At 33.8% G+C, this 12,515-nt stretch overlaps 1 protein-coding gene across 1 annotated transcript; it reads right to left on the bottom strand.

The window, feature by feature from the left end:
• Positions 1–3,813: 3,813 nt before the first annotated feature.
• On the bottom strand, positions 3,814–12,298 carry LOC145586420 (G-box-binding factor 4-like). Its single transcript, XM_081643259.1, has 4 exons — positions 11,285–12,298; positions 10,775–10,846; positions 7,655–7,684; positions 3,814–4,610 (listed from the first exon to the last, which is right to left on the bottom strand). Exons 1-4 carry the CDS (start codon positions 12,089–12,091, stop codon positions 4,530–4,532), a joined length of 990 nt encoding a protein of 329 aa, XP_081499385.1. The 5' UTR covers positions 12,092–12,298; the 3' UTR covers positions 3,814–4,529.
• Positions 12,299–12,515: the final 217 nt, after the last annotated feature.

Raw genomic sequence — 12,515 nt, 5'->3', positions numbered from 1 at the left:
TTAAGCATGTCACATGTATTCTATTTATGCGAATTGGACAACAAATATTAAGAAAGAAATTAAGGTTTGAATCTTATGATATGACTCATAACATAAGTAGTAGAGTAGTAATACATACTCCTTAATTCATGCAGTCCATCATTAATTTTCATTTGCCAAGTTGGTTAATTAGTCAATTTTATTAATTCACAAAAAAAACAAATTAGGGCGTTGAATCGTCAACGCCTTTGGTAGGATTCATCCAATGGGCAATGATAATCACAGAAACAGATTTGCATTCTAAGAATTTCAATAATTTGATTTTATAAAAAAAAAAAATGTTATTTCTTGCTTGTTATTCAAGTTTCGTGTTGACAATGAATGAAACAAAATAGAAAACAAAAACAACAAAACGTGTCATTGAATATTGTCTACTCCCTTAGAGCATCCGCAATGGTTGTGCATAAGGATCTGTTAGCAATTTCTAAATAATTGTTAGTTACAGGGGTGGAGGGAAGGGGGCCTGGTGGAGACCCGGCCTCCCCGGCCCAAATTTGCAGTCTATGTTTACAATAGTAATATGATATGGCCCCCCTAAAATTATTACATATACTATTAAAGAGACATAAATTTTAGTAAACAAGACTTGTTATGTTGGTTAAGGAGTGGTGTTTTTTCATAAGGGAATTGAGATCAAATCCTATCCCAAACAATAGTAACTGGGGCATTGTTTTTTTTTTTTTTTTTTTTTTTTTTTTTTTTTTTTTTTTTTTTTTTTTGAAAAAAAATAAATAAATAAAAAGTTTAATAAATTTGGCTAATTTTTTGTCAATTGAGTGGAACTTTAGGCTAATTGCTTACATTTAATATGAAATTATCAAACTTTTAGAGTTATATGCTAGTTAATTTGATAGTTATTGTTTTTGTATTGATATCATGAAATCAAAACACACTAGATTTTTTTTTTTTTTTTTTTTGTATAGAAAAGTTAATAAGAGATTGCGATAAATTTTAGTGTTGAATCTTTATTGATGATTTTGCTATTATGAAAAAACATAGAGTAAATTTTAACTCTTTTGTTATTTGTAACAATAAAATATTAGTACATTTTAATATTTTCAATTATCTATTAACAGTCCGGCCCCCAGGACTTGAAAATCCTGGCTTCACCCCTGGTTAGCTACATGCTAGCCATTGTGAAGCTACAACCTTTTATAGCTAAGCCGAACTACATAATTCTATAGAAGCTCTATAGAGCTATGTATATAAAAAAATATGTAGTTTCACTCCACCCCGCACACATATATTAATTTTTTTATGTTTTTTTTTTAATTTATTTATCTATATTTAGTTTTTAAAAACACAAACCAAAGTTGGCACATGTCCTCCTCCCCCTTTACCTTTCTCAAGAATCATTCTCTTTTCTTAGGTTTACATTTAACTTTTCCATCTCCCCCACTTTATTTCCTAATAGCTTTTTATATTCTATAACCTCTAAAAATTCAACAATAGATTTTATTAACCTTCCCCTCTTTTATCTCTATCTTTCAATTCCATTTAATCACATTAGTCATTTAATTCATTAACCTTTTATATTACTCCACATAAGATTTTTTCCCATCACTACCTAAGTTCCAAAAAAAAAAAAAAAAAAAAAAAAAAATAATATATATATATATATATATATATATATATATATATATATATATATATATATATATATATATATATATATCTAAATTCTACTATAGCAAGGATGACGATTGAAATGAAAAAAATAATAATAAGAGACTTGAAATATGTCAAGAGAAATAAAGAGTTTTTTTGTAAGAATATTATGAAAATTTTATACTATAACATTGCTCGTATGTCACTAAGTTCTTTTTTTTTTTAGGATAAATGAGGAGGGTCATTATTTTCAACATATTAAGTGCACTCTAAGAGAAATTGATTTGGTAAAGAACTTTTTATTTGACTAGGGATTCTTATGCGCGATGCGCGCATATGGCTAGCCTTTTAAGGAGAATTATTATTGGTGATCTTTATGTCTTATGCATATTTGCATGGTATTTTATTATATCTATTTGCATAGTAATTTTTAAGTACTTATTGATGAGACGAAATAAATAAATTAAACAAGTCATCATATAATTATATATTTTTTTAAAAATGGAGAGTCTAAAAAATGCTTTGAATATTGAAATAAGCACAAATAATAATCAATTTTGGTGATTCAAGAGACATAAAGACTTTTGAATTCAATGGGGGTAAATATGTAAAAGAACATTTTTAGGGATATAAATGTCCATGCACTATTCATAAGAGTATTCTCCCACTTTTTATAAGGTAAGGATTTAAAAATATAAAATTATGACAAGGTTTGATAATTTATTTATTTATTTTTTATTTTTTTTTTTACAAATTATTGATTAACTACCCTACAATAAGATAATTTGATAAAACAATTTTTTAAGTCAATTTTTCTAACATGTCAAAAGTTGATGAAAAAAGTAATTCAAATAATTTATGAGTTTTAAGTATAAATAATAACTTATACACAACCCGTGCGTAAAACGGGTCTGAAAACTAGTTACAAAACAATGTAGCTTATTGTTGTAGAGGTTGTAGGTTAAATCTTCTAGCCATTGTGGATGTGGCAACTCAAAGCTACATGTACATGTAGCTAGCCATTGTGGATGCTCATAGTTTTTGTCTACTCCCTTATTAGTTTTTGTCTACTCTCTTAGTTTTAAAATAAGTGACCGAATCAAACTGGTATTATACCAATGTAAAATTTTAAATAATAATATTTTTAAATTAGGCAAAAGCTAACGAACATCCTTGGACGTTGAATAAGATAACTAAAAATAGATTTATTAAACTAAAATGAACATTAATTATACTGGTTGACGCGTAATTTTAACATGCATTCCCAAATTAATACTCCGTACAACTTTAAGAAGTATTTTAAATGTTTAACTAACGCCCCGCCGCGTTCGTTAGCAAAATCCTTAGAGCACCCACAAAGACCACAATAGTTGTATAAAAGGACCAGCTTGCAATTTCTAAATAATGTAGAGGTACATGCTAGCCATTGTGAAACTACATAGGTTGTAACTAACCCAAACTACACAGCTCTATAGAGCTATAAAGTTTCGCTCCACCAACACACATATATTGATTTATTTAATATTTTTTTATGAATTTGTATGTTTAATATTTTATTTTTTAATGGTTTATTTATTATAAAAGGATGTAGCTTATCATTATAGAGGTTGTAGCTTAAATCATGTAGTTTGAACATTAATGATGTAGCAACCCAAAGCTACATGTATATATAGCTAACCATTGTAATGCAAACATTAATGTTGGTCAAAGTGATTCATGTAAATAATGCAAACAATCAAATTGAGCATTTATTTTGAAACAGAAAAAGTACATTTACATCCAACCATCCGAAGAATTACAATTGTGTCCTTACTTGGTTTTTACCCCTTTCATTTTACATTTTTACCCGCTATTTCTCATAACCTCTGTATTTTAATGATCACAACAGTTTGACTATTACTATATACTTTGATTATACAAAGTATTTTTTTCACGATATACGAAACATTAAAACATATATAGTCATGAAAATTATTTTTAAATTAGTCATCTTGTACAGGAATACTGCTCAATACCTGACCATTTAAGTATTTAACCCAAGTCTCCGTGATTATGCTAAATCAATTTCTAATTATTGTTATAAAGTATGATGTATAGTTTAATGTACTTTAGAAGAATTAGGAGCTTCATTTACCTTTATTATAAACTGTAACCAAAAATTCCTGTATTCCTTCTCACAAATTGAACTCGGCAACTATTGCTAGTTTGCTACCCTATATCATCGTCGCTACTGTGGTATGTGAGAATTATAAGGAACTGCTTCCGATATAAAGAACTGCTTTCAATATGTTGATGATCAACTTTAACCTTCTTAAAGACCATATCCAGCCATTGTGGTCTTCAATCTCCGTATTTGCGGATCATCAAGTCCCAAATGCAGTCGCAAACCATCAAGGCATCAACCTATCTTCGTAATAATGGTATTTTATGATTTCCAATTGAACACAACATGAATCTTATTGCTGATGTTTGGAAACTCGTGAATTTCAGATAATTGGAATCTTCTGCACATAATAACCACCCAAAATTTACAGATGCTTTTACTAACTACACTAAGATGATTCAGCTAAGAGCAGCCAACCACAAACGAAATTATATTTGCTGATTTATATTCTATTAGAAGTTACTAATACTAACAGTCAGGTTAGATGTTTCCCCTTGCACATGAACCAGGGGCGCTTGTATTGAGAGAGCATCTAGCTAAGCAAACTTGTGCATCTACAAGCAATGACTTGTATTCCAGTGGGATTTTCTATCCATCCACATGTCAAGAATAGCAGTGCATCGCAATTGATGTAAGATATGCTCTCACTCACAAACAAGACTTCATTGATGAGATTGCTCGCCAATCAAATACGAAGTACAACATTCATTCCAAGGGACTACCACTGCATTGAACGAACTCTCCTCAAAACACGTGGTGGCCTTTTTTTCTCCACAACTGGGACTACTTTTTCCATGAGCTGCAGAGGAGATTTAAGTCAGGTATCAGAAAACAGTGTCTTAAATTACACAAGTGATTAATATGGAGTAAGTGATAAACGCTTCCTACTGCCCACTTTCACCTCTGCATGTAGATAGACTTGGACACCCTAAAATAATCTAGTAGTTCAAAGAAATTTAACAGTACAATGAGCAGAGCAACAAGAGTTTTTACAGTATGCTTATGAGCTAGTATAGGGAAGGAAAAACAACACAGAAGATGGGTCACCTCTCCTCACTAACCGAAAAAGACACAAAAAGGAATAAAAAATGACCAACGTCATAGTAAAAGCAATAGGAGATTAATGTACATTCATGATACATAAGAGCTATTTAAAAGTATGCTCAAATTATGATTACAATGACGGTTGAAATCAGCTTATCCATAAACAAAACCACTACTAGAGGTTTCTTCCACTTAAAATGACTCAAGCAAGATGGAAGAATGCATGGATTACATCACAAGGAGATAGGAGTCGAGGTGGTGATACATCAAACTTGCAAATGATCAAGAAGTTTGCATTGATCAGGTAACTCCCAAGGCAGAATACAGCAATAAAATACAAGAGGTAGGCATCTCAATAATGACCAACCTAGACTCATCCTAGAAAAAGAACTATGGTTTCTTGTAGAAAAGAACCTTAAAATTCTTAATTTTTTTTTTAATCAAATAGTCTAAACAGTAACAATCCAATGTTGCTTTTGTTTGGACACTTAAGGTACATATTCCTTAAGATGTACATGCCAAACAAGAGTAAGGTTGAAACCGAAAGAAAAACACTTGCAAACAGCTAAAGAGGGAGCTCAGTGAACACAAGCAAGTACGCTATGGTCGTATGGCCAACCAACATACTACCTCCGTTAACAGTTATTTGCAACATTTGCCATAAACGGATGCTACCTATTATTTGCAACAAATGTTTTTTTTTCCTCTTTTAGTAAGTTTTTTTGTATGAAATGACTAAACCGCCCTCACTTAACCAACTTACTCCCTTAATCATTTTCACTAACCATACTCTATTATAAGTTTATAACCCCAACTTAATCATCTAATCTTAGAAAAAAAAAATCAAATCTTTTAAAAAAAAAAATCAAATCTCAACATTCATCTTATTCATCAAATTTCTCTCTCCTCCTTCATCATCAAATTCTCACTCCTCCTTCATCTTCCCATCTTCTGTCGATATCAGGAGGTGGTCTCCCATGGGTTTCGTGGGTGTGGTGATTGTGGGTGGCACGAGCTTCGTGGAAGGTGGTCTAGGTTTTGTGGGCGGATCTACGTGACGGTGGTCGTGGGTCTGGGGTCAAGGTTTTGTGGTGGTTGATTTCCAAGGGTGGTAGGTGACGTAATGTTGGGTTTCGTAGGATAGTGGGCGGCGTGGTGTTCGGTTTCGTGGTGACGGTATAATTGGAATTAATTCAATTCCTGGTGATGGTGGTTTAATTGGCATTATTAGGGGCTTTCGTGGTTGTTTTTGGTGAGTTTTGGTTGTTTTCGCTGGGTTTTGGTGGGTTAGTGTTTTTTTGGCGCATTTTGGTGGTTTCCGGTGGGTTCTGGTGATGTCGATGTCGATGGGTTGGGTGGGTGGTAGTGGTTTTAGGTGGGTTCGGTGGTGGTGGTGGTTTTTGGCGGGTTCGGTGGTGGTGGTGGTGGTGGATCTTGGTGGGTTCGGTGGTGGTGGTGGTGGTGGATCTTGGTGGGTTCGGTGGTGGTGGTGGTTTTTGGTGGGTTCCGTGGTGGTGGTTTTCGGTGCTGGGTTTGGTGGTTTAGTGGTTCTGATTATTTGTGGTTTTTTTAATTGGATTAGTGCTTAAGTAAATGCCCTTATATTTCAATAATCTTGTTTTAAAACTTTTGCCTAGGACTCCGTGCTACCCCCTTTGTTGCAAATAACTGTTAACGAAGGTAGTATTTAGATTTCTGTTTTTATTTTTTTACCCTTTTCCTTTTAAGGTCACTCAGTATACTATTTCTTGAAGATCAAGTCTTCCACTTGTGCAAAGTATCTGAAAAACAACTAGTTCATCCAACAATCCACAGTTTAAACCACCTCCCTCTCCCCAAAACACACATCCGAAAAAGGAAAAAAAAAAACTATTTACAGGTAAATCTTCACTTCCAAATAAATTAATTTAAAAGTCCTGACTAATAAATCTTATACAACATGAGCCTTGGTATTCCATCGGTTCACTATTGCATCATCATTCAATTCAAGTCCTAAAAGACCCACTCATCCAAAAACAGAAGGGCCAGTAATTATTGTCAAATATTGATTGAAGCTACAGTCGTTTAAATATCATCACCCACTCTCCAATCTATATTGCTACTCAATTGCCTAACAAGTTGCCAAATTTATAGATGCCTTTCTAGACATTTATTCCAACCATTAATCAACAATAGATCTAATAATCAACAGTCTGAACCACAAAATTATTCAGTGAGTCATCAGCTAGCTAACACTCAAGTAATTGCTTACTGAGTACATTGCAAAAAGGGAATTGCTGCATATCTGGCTAATCAATAAAATTGATGCAAAACAGGAAAGGTTTTGGTACTCTTAACAGCTTCTTCATTGTAAATACTATTTTCATATATAACTGGTGCACTTCCCAAAAGTGAACAGACAAAAACTAATTTCATAAAGATCTATAAAGATCTACATTCAATAGTTACCAACCAGATTGCTAAGCACAAAAAATTGACTCTCAAATCTATAGCTAACAAAAAAATCTCAAATCACCTGATCTACTATCCTAAACAAATAGATAGACTATTCAACTACCCAGGTAACTATAATCATCCAAAAAGTCTTTATTTTAAATCTGTTACAATTTTCAATGTTCAAATACCAGACTTTCAAATTTTACAGCATTAGTCATCATTAAAAAATAATAATAAAAATATATGATTGTAGCACTTGCTTTAGATCTTGCAATAACAGTAAAATGACACATATCTCAGGCAAATTTCATCAAACAGATTAGATTTTCATTCATATTAAAAATATTACATTAGAATAATTACCTGCTTCAACCTTTCATTTTTCCGCTCTGCCTGCATGACGATAAAAAAAAAAAAAAAAAACCATCATTAGATTCAAAAAAAGATATTTCAATACTTCATCCATCCCAAAAGTCAATATTACAATCTTAGTCTGCATCAGGATGCTGTTAATTTTCTTAAAATTGTGAAGATCTAAAAGGTTCCTAATCCACATTCTACCCAATAAATAAATAAATAAATAAAAATAAAAATAAAAATCCTACAATGTCCATTCCAATAATACACACTCTCTTTGCCTGCACAATATTCGTTACACTTGCCTTTGGCACAAAATTAAGAAAAGTGGATAGCAAGAGTAACTAAGTGTGGGATTGAAGAAAGAAAATCTAGCCTAAGTAGGAGAAAGTGTGGGGTTGGAGAGAAAGTTCATAAGAGCAATTTTAACTGAGAAAGCATGTGTGCAATAAAATTTAGTCAAAACTAAAATGGGATGGAGGGAGTATATTATGTTGATCAAGTTTTTGGGTGATATTGAAAGATTTTTTTTCTCTAATTTCAAAAAAGTGTAGCAAGCAGAAGAGCATGATATGGAGACAAAGATAGGTATCAATTGCTGTCATTTATTATAGAAGATAGGGATGAAGCAACCCTCTGTCCTCACCACCCCCCGGCCCCGAGATATAATCACATGACAAGCTTAAAAGAGCATGATGCAATTTACACTTTCTTCCACTTCAAGAAAAGATATTACTCCCCCCATCCCAATTTACTAGCTCCATGGCCATTTGCACAGGATTTTACGCACATGAAAAGTAGAGATAAAAAAAATAGGTAGGTGAGTGGGAGACCCAAGTGAATTTTTTTTTTTTGAGAGAAATAATTATTTTAAATGGAAATGGAGTACGTAAATAGGGATACCCCAAATAGAAAAACATAGCAAGTGAATTGGAACGGAGGGAGTAACAAGGCAGAAATTTCTAAACACAAGCCCATAAACCATAGGGCATACAGGTAGTCAGGTACAGTCTTAGATAATTAGTACAAAAGATAACAACCCAGGGATGATTGCCAGGATTTTGGTTTGGATCATGTTGACAACCTTGACATACATCATATGGAGATCCATGAATTACAGCACACCTACTAGGAAACTGAAATCATGCAACTAAAAATGATAAATGTTAGTTCACAATATATAAATGGTTTTTGTGTAGATAGACAAGATATAAATAGTTAAAAAAAAAAAAAAAAAAAGGGAAGCAAAATTACTTTATAAAGTAATGCACTAATGCATCATATGCAAGCACCTGAGAACATTGAAGGCTATTTCTAACAAACTACCTCTAATTTTTTTTCACCCACTTACTATCGATACAAAGACCAAGAAGAATGAGAGAGAGGTACCACCCGTGTGGGGTAAAACAATTATTTCAGACTGAAAGACCGAGGCATTGTTAAATGGTTTAGTTATATCCCATGAATGGACCAAGGGAGGGCAAAAAGAAACATAATTTTCTTACAAAAGTGGGTAAAACTTGAAAAGGTGAAATAAGAAAGTGGGAAGAGCAAAAACAGAACAGAGAGAGTATCAATGTCAAGTTCTTGGGTAATTTGACAAGAAACATCAATAAAAGCCAACCCAGAATCTTTGGAGGGAAAAGGAAGCAGGGGTGCTTAATAAGGTAATACCAATTCCTGTACTAAATGGCAAACATATAACAAAGATATGCAAAGACCTGTATACTATACAATCGTGAAGTACGTCAAAAATAGGAGTCATATTCTTTGTGTGTGTGGGGGGGGGGGGGGGGGGGGGGGGGAGATTGTTGTCTTTTATCAATTCTAAGCAGTTTAAAATGCTTTTAGGCATAAAAGAGGCTCAGGCCAATACAAAATCAAAGCTAGAATAACTCAAATGCCACTATCATAGTACATTGTTGATTAGGTTGACTTAAGAAGGCCTATTATCAAACTGTTATGGACTGAAATCATGGATGAAATTCAAAGCCAACTAATTATCAATTTATATTGAATATTATTGACAAGAAAAAATCTACTTCGTAATATTCTGCAATGAAATATATTCAATTCAACTTCTAAGTAGAGCTTTCAAATATAATGGACAGGCAAAAATCTACTTCGTAATAGTCAGTAATGAGATATATTCAACGCAACTTCCAGTAGAGCTTTCAAAAGGAAACAAAAATAATCAACAGGCAAAAATCTACTTCGTAATATTTTGCAATGAGATGTATTTAATCCGACTTCCAGTAGAGCTTTAAAAAAAAAGGAAAGAAAAGAAAAGAAAGTAATAGTTCCAAAAGGTGAACAGAGCACCAGTTCACTAAAAAAGATCCCACATGATCATATAAGAACTAACAAAGGTGGACAACTTGTTATGTCACTCTCTCACCATAATTTCCAATTCAGACCACTTCTTTCAGATTTCTCACATGCTAAAATATTGCTACTCCATCTAATACTTGCAAGCTACATTTTTTCAAAAGGTCAGATGATTTTATCTCTATATCATAATAAATAATATATAAATTACAAAATGAAAATCTCACTCACATGCTTCTTAAAATAAATTTAGAAATGTTAACTCATCATCAGCATTACCATTTACCAAGTTCAAATGTCGCCTATTATTATAAGATAGAGATAATCATTTACTGATATTTTATGAAAACATTTGACAGCTAGTGGAGGACAAACCACAACTTTTGGAATATAAGTACAGAGCCTGATACTTAGATATGTCCTTAAAAATTTAGTGTATCACAAACTACATTAGATACTGAGAATCACAAACTACATTAGATACTAAGCATCAGAAACTACATTTGACACAGCCCACCTTTCTAGTACCAAGTGATACCTAACCAGCAACCAACCAAATCATACCAAATCCTCCTTTCACGGACAAAGGAACCATAAAATTAAGATACTAAAAATAACCGTTACAGGTATATAACAACGCATACAAAAAGTCATAAAAGAATATCTCTAGAGTCTAGATTAACTACTGAATGGCTAAGCAACTTAAGGTTTAATTTAAAAAAAAACCATGGCACCTTGAACGAGAATCAGTACAAACGTAAAATGTCAAGCAACAAAAGTTTAATTTCAAGATCCTACCTTTTCTCTCAATAGTTGTTCATTCTCCTCCTCCAACTTCATAGCCAATGATTCCAATTCAACTTGATAAGCCTACATGGCAATAACAAAAGAATCAACTCACACTCTTTATCTCTACACTACATACTTAGAATAGCCAATGTTACCTAATTTCCTAAATCCCCGCGGACAACAATCTAAAACAATGGATCCCTTTTTCGAACTAATACAAAAAAATCACGTATCGAGAATTGTAATCCCATACTCATTCCGGTACCAAAGCATACCATGAAATAGATTAACACTCTACCCACCTAAGTAGAAATTCTCATGATACATTACGGGCATAAATTTATTGGTCTAACATACCATGCATATTTGTCACCCAAATATAGTTTAGATTTTTATATAGTACATACCCACTTCCATAATTCAAAGATATACAAGTATATTCAATTAATCCTTCAATTAATTCTCAATTTCATCAAAAATATAGAGAAAAAAAATTACCAATAATATAGAAAATTATACCTGCTTGCGCTCCCTAGACCTGGCAGCAGACTCCCTATTCTTGATCATCCTCCTTTGCCTCTGTTGAGCAGCCTTATCCAAAGGTTCCATTATTGGCCCACCTCTTCTCTTTCCTCTCACCCCTCCCATCACCTCCAACCCACCTCCTCCAACACCAACACCACCACCATTCCCATACGCCATCACACCACCTATCGAAACCGGCATCGGCCCCAGCTGCTGCACCGGCAAATAAGAACTCTGAACCAACGAATGATCAAAATCAAACAACCCACCACTACCCATCTTCATCTCCTCAGAAACCCCAATTTTAACATCCTCCTCCTCCATCTCCCCCGCCCCCGCCACGGCCGAAACCTCTTCTTCCTCCATCCCGGCCCCGGCTTTCGCCAGAAAATCCTCCAAAGTCATCATCTCATCCACTGCCTCAACCTTACACTCCTTCCTCTCGTTTTTCCCAGACACAATATCTCTCCAAACCTCCTCCACCGTCTTCCGCTCACTCCCTTGTTGCTGCCCTACCACCTCCGCCTCCTCCGCAGTAGAACCAATCGCCGAAATCGCACCCGCCGCATCAATCAACGTAATCTCGGCATCAAGCAACGCCGATTCCGGCGGATGATCAGGAGCATAATCTTCATTAATCCGGTGTTGAAGATCGGAATTGGAAAAATCAGGGATCATTTGAGAAGGCGAAGAAGAACGATTTCGATGAAAATGGTGATGATTATGGTGATGATGATGATGAGAATTGAGATCCGAATTTGTAGAATTGGAGGTAGAAGGCATCAACTTAGATGATGCCATTTTTCCCTCCAAAATCTTAGGGATTATAGTTATTGGGGGTTTGATTGGGAAATTAAATTAGGGTTTGAATTGAATTGAATTGAATTTTAGGTTTGAAAGTAAAGAGGGAAAGAGAGAGGATGATTGAGTGATGAAAGAGACAAACACTGTTTGATTAGAGAGAGAAAGATCAAAACTGGGAAATGTTTGGGTTCTCTGGAAACTGCGCTTTTTATGGATTTTCTAATGTACTCCGTAAGTCCGTATATGAATATATACTGTACGGATACGATCACTTTACTAACCGGAAAACGAAGATATTTGGAAAAAGAAAGTGAAGAGAAGATTGGGTTGTTCTGATTTACTGAATTGAACTGTTATGAGAGAAGGAAATTAGGAACTGAACTGAACTGAAATTACTCTTCTATTTAATTTCATTTCAGTT

The sequence above is a fragment of the Chenopodium album genome, chromosome 16 (genome assembly GCF_948465745.1).
Source record: "Chenopodium album chromosome 16, dcCheAlbu1.1, whole genome shotgun sequence".
NCBI lineage: Eukaryota > Viridiplantae > Streptophyta > Magnoliopsida > Caryophyllales > Amaranthaceae > Chenopodium > Chenopodium album.
Note: the sequence above shows the minus strand (reverse complement) of the source record. Positions and strands in the feature narration are given on the sequence as shown.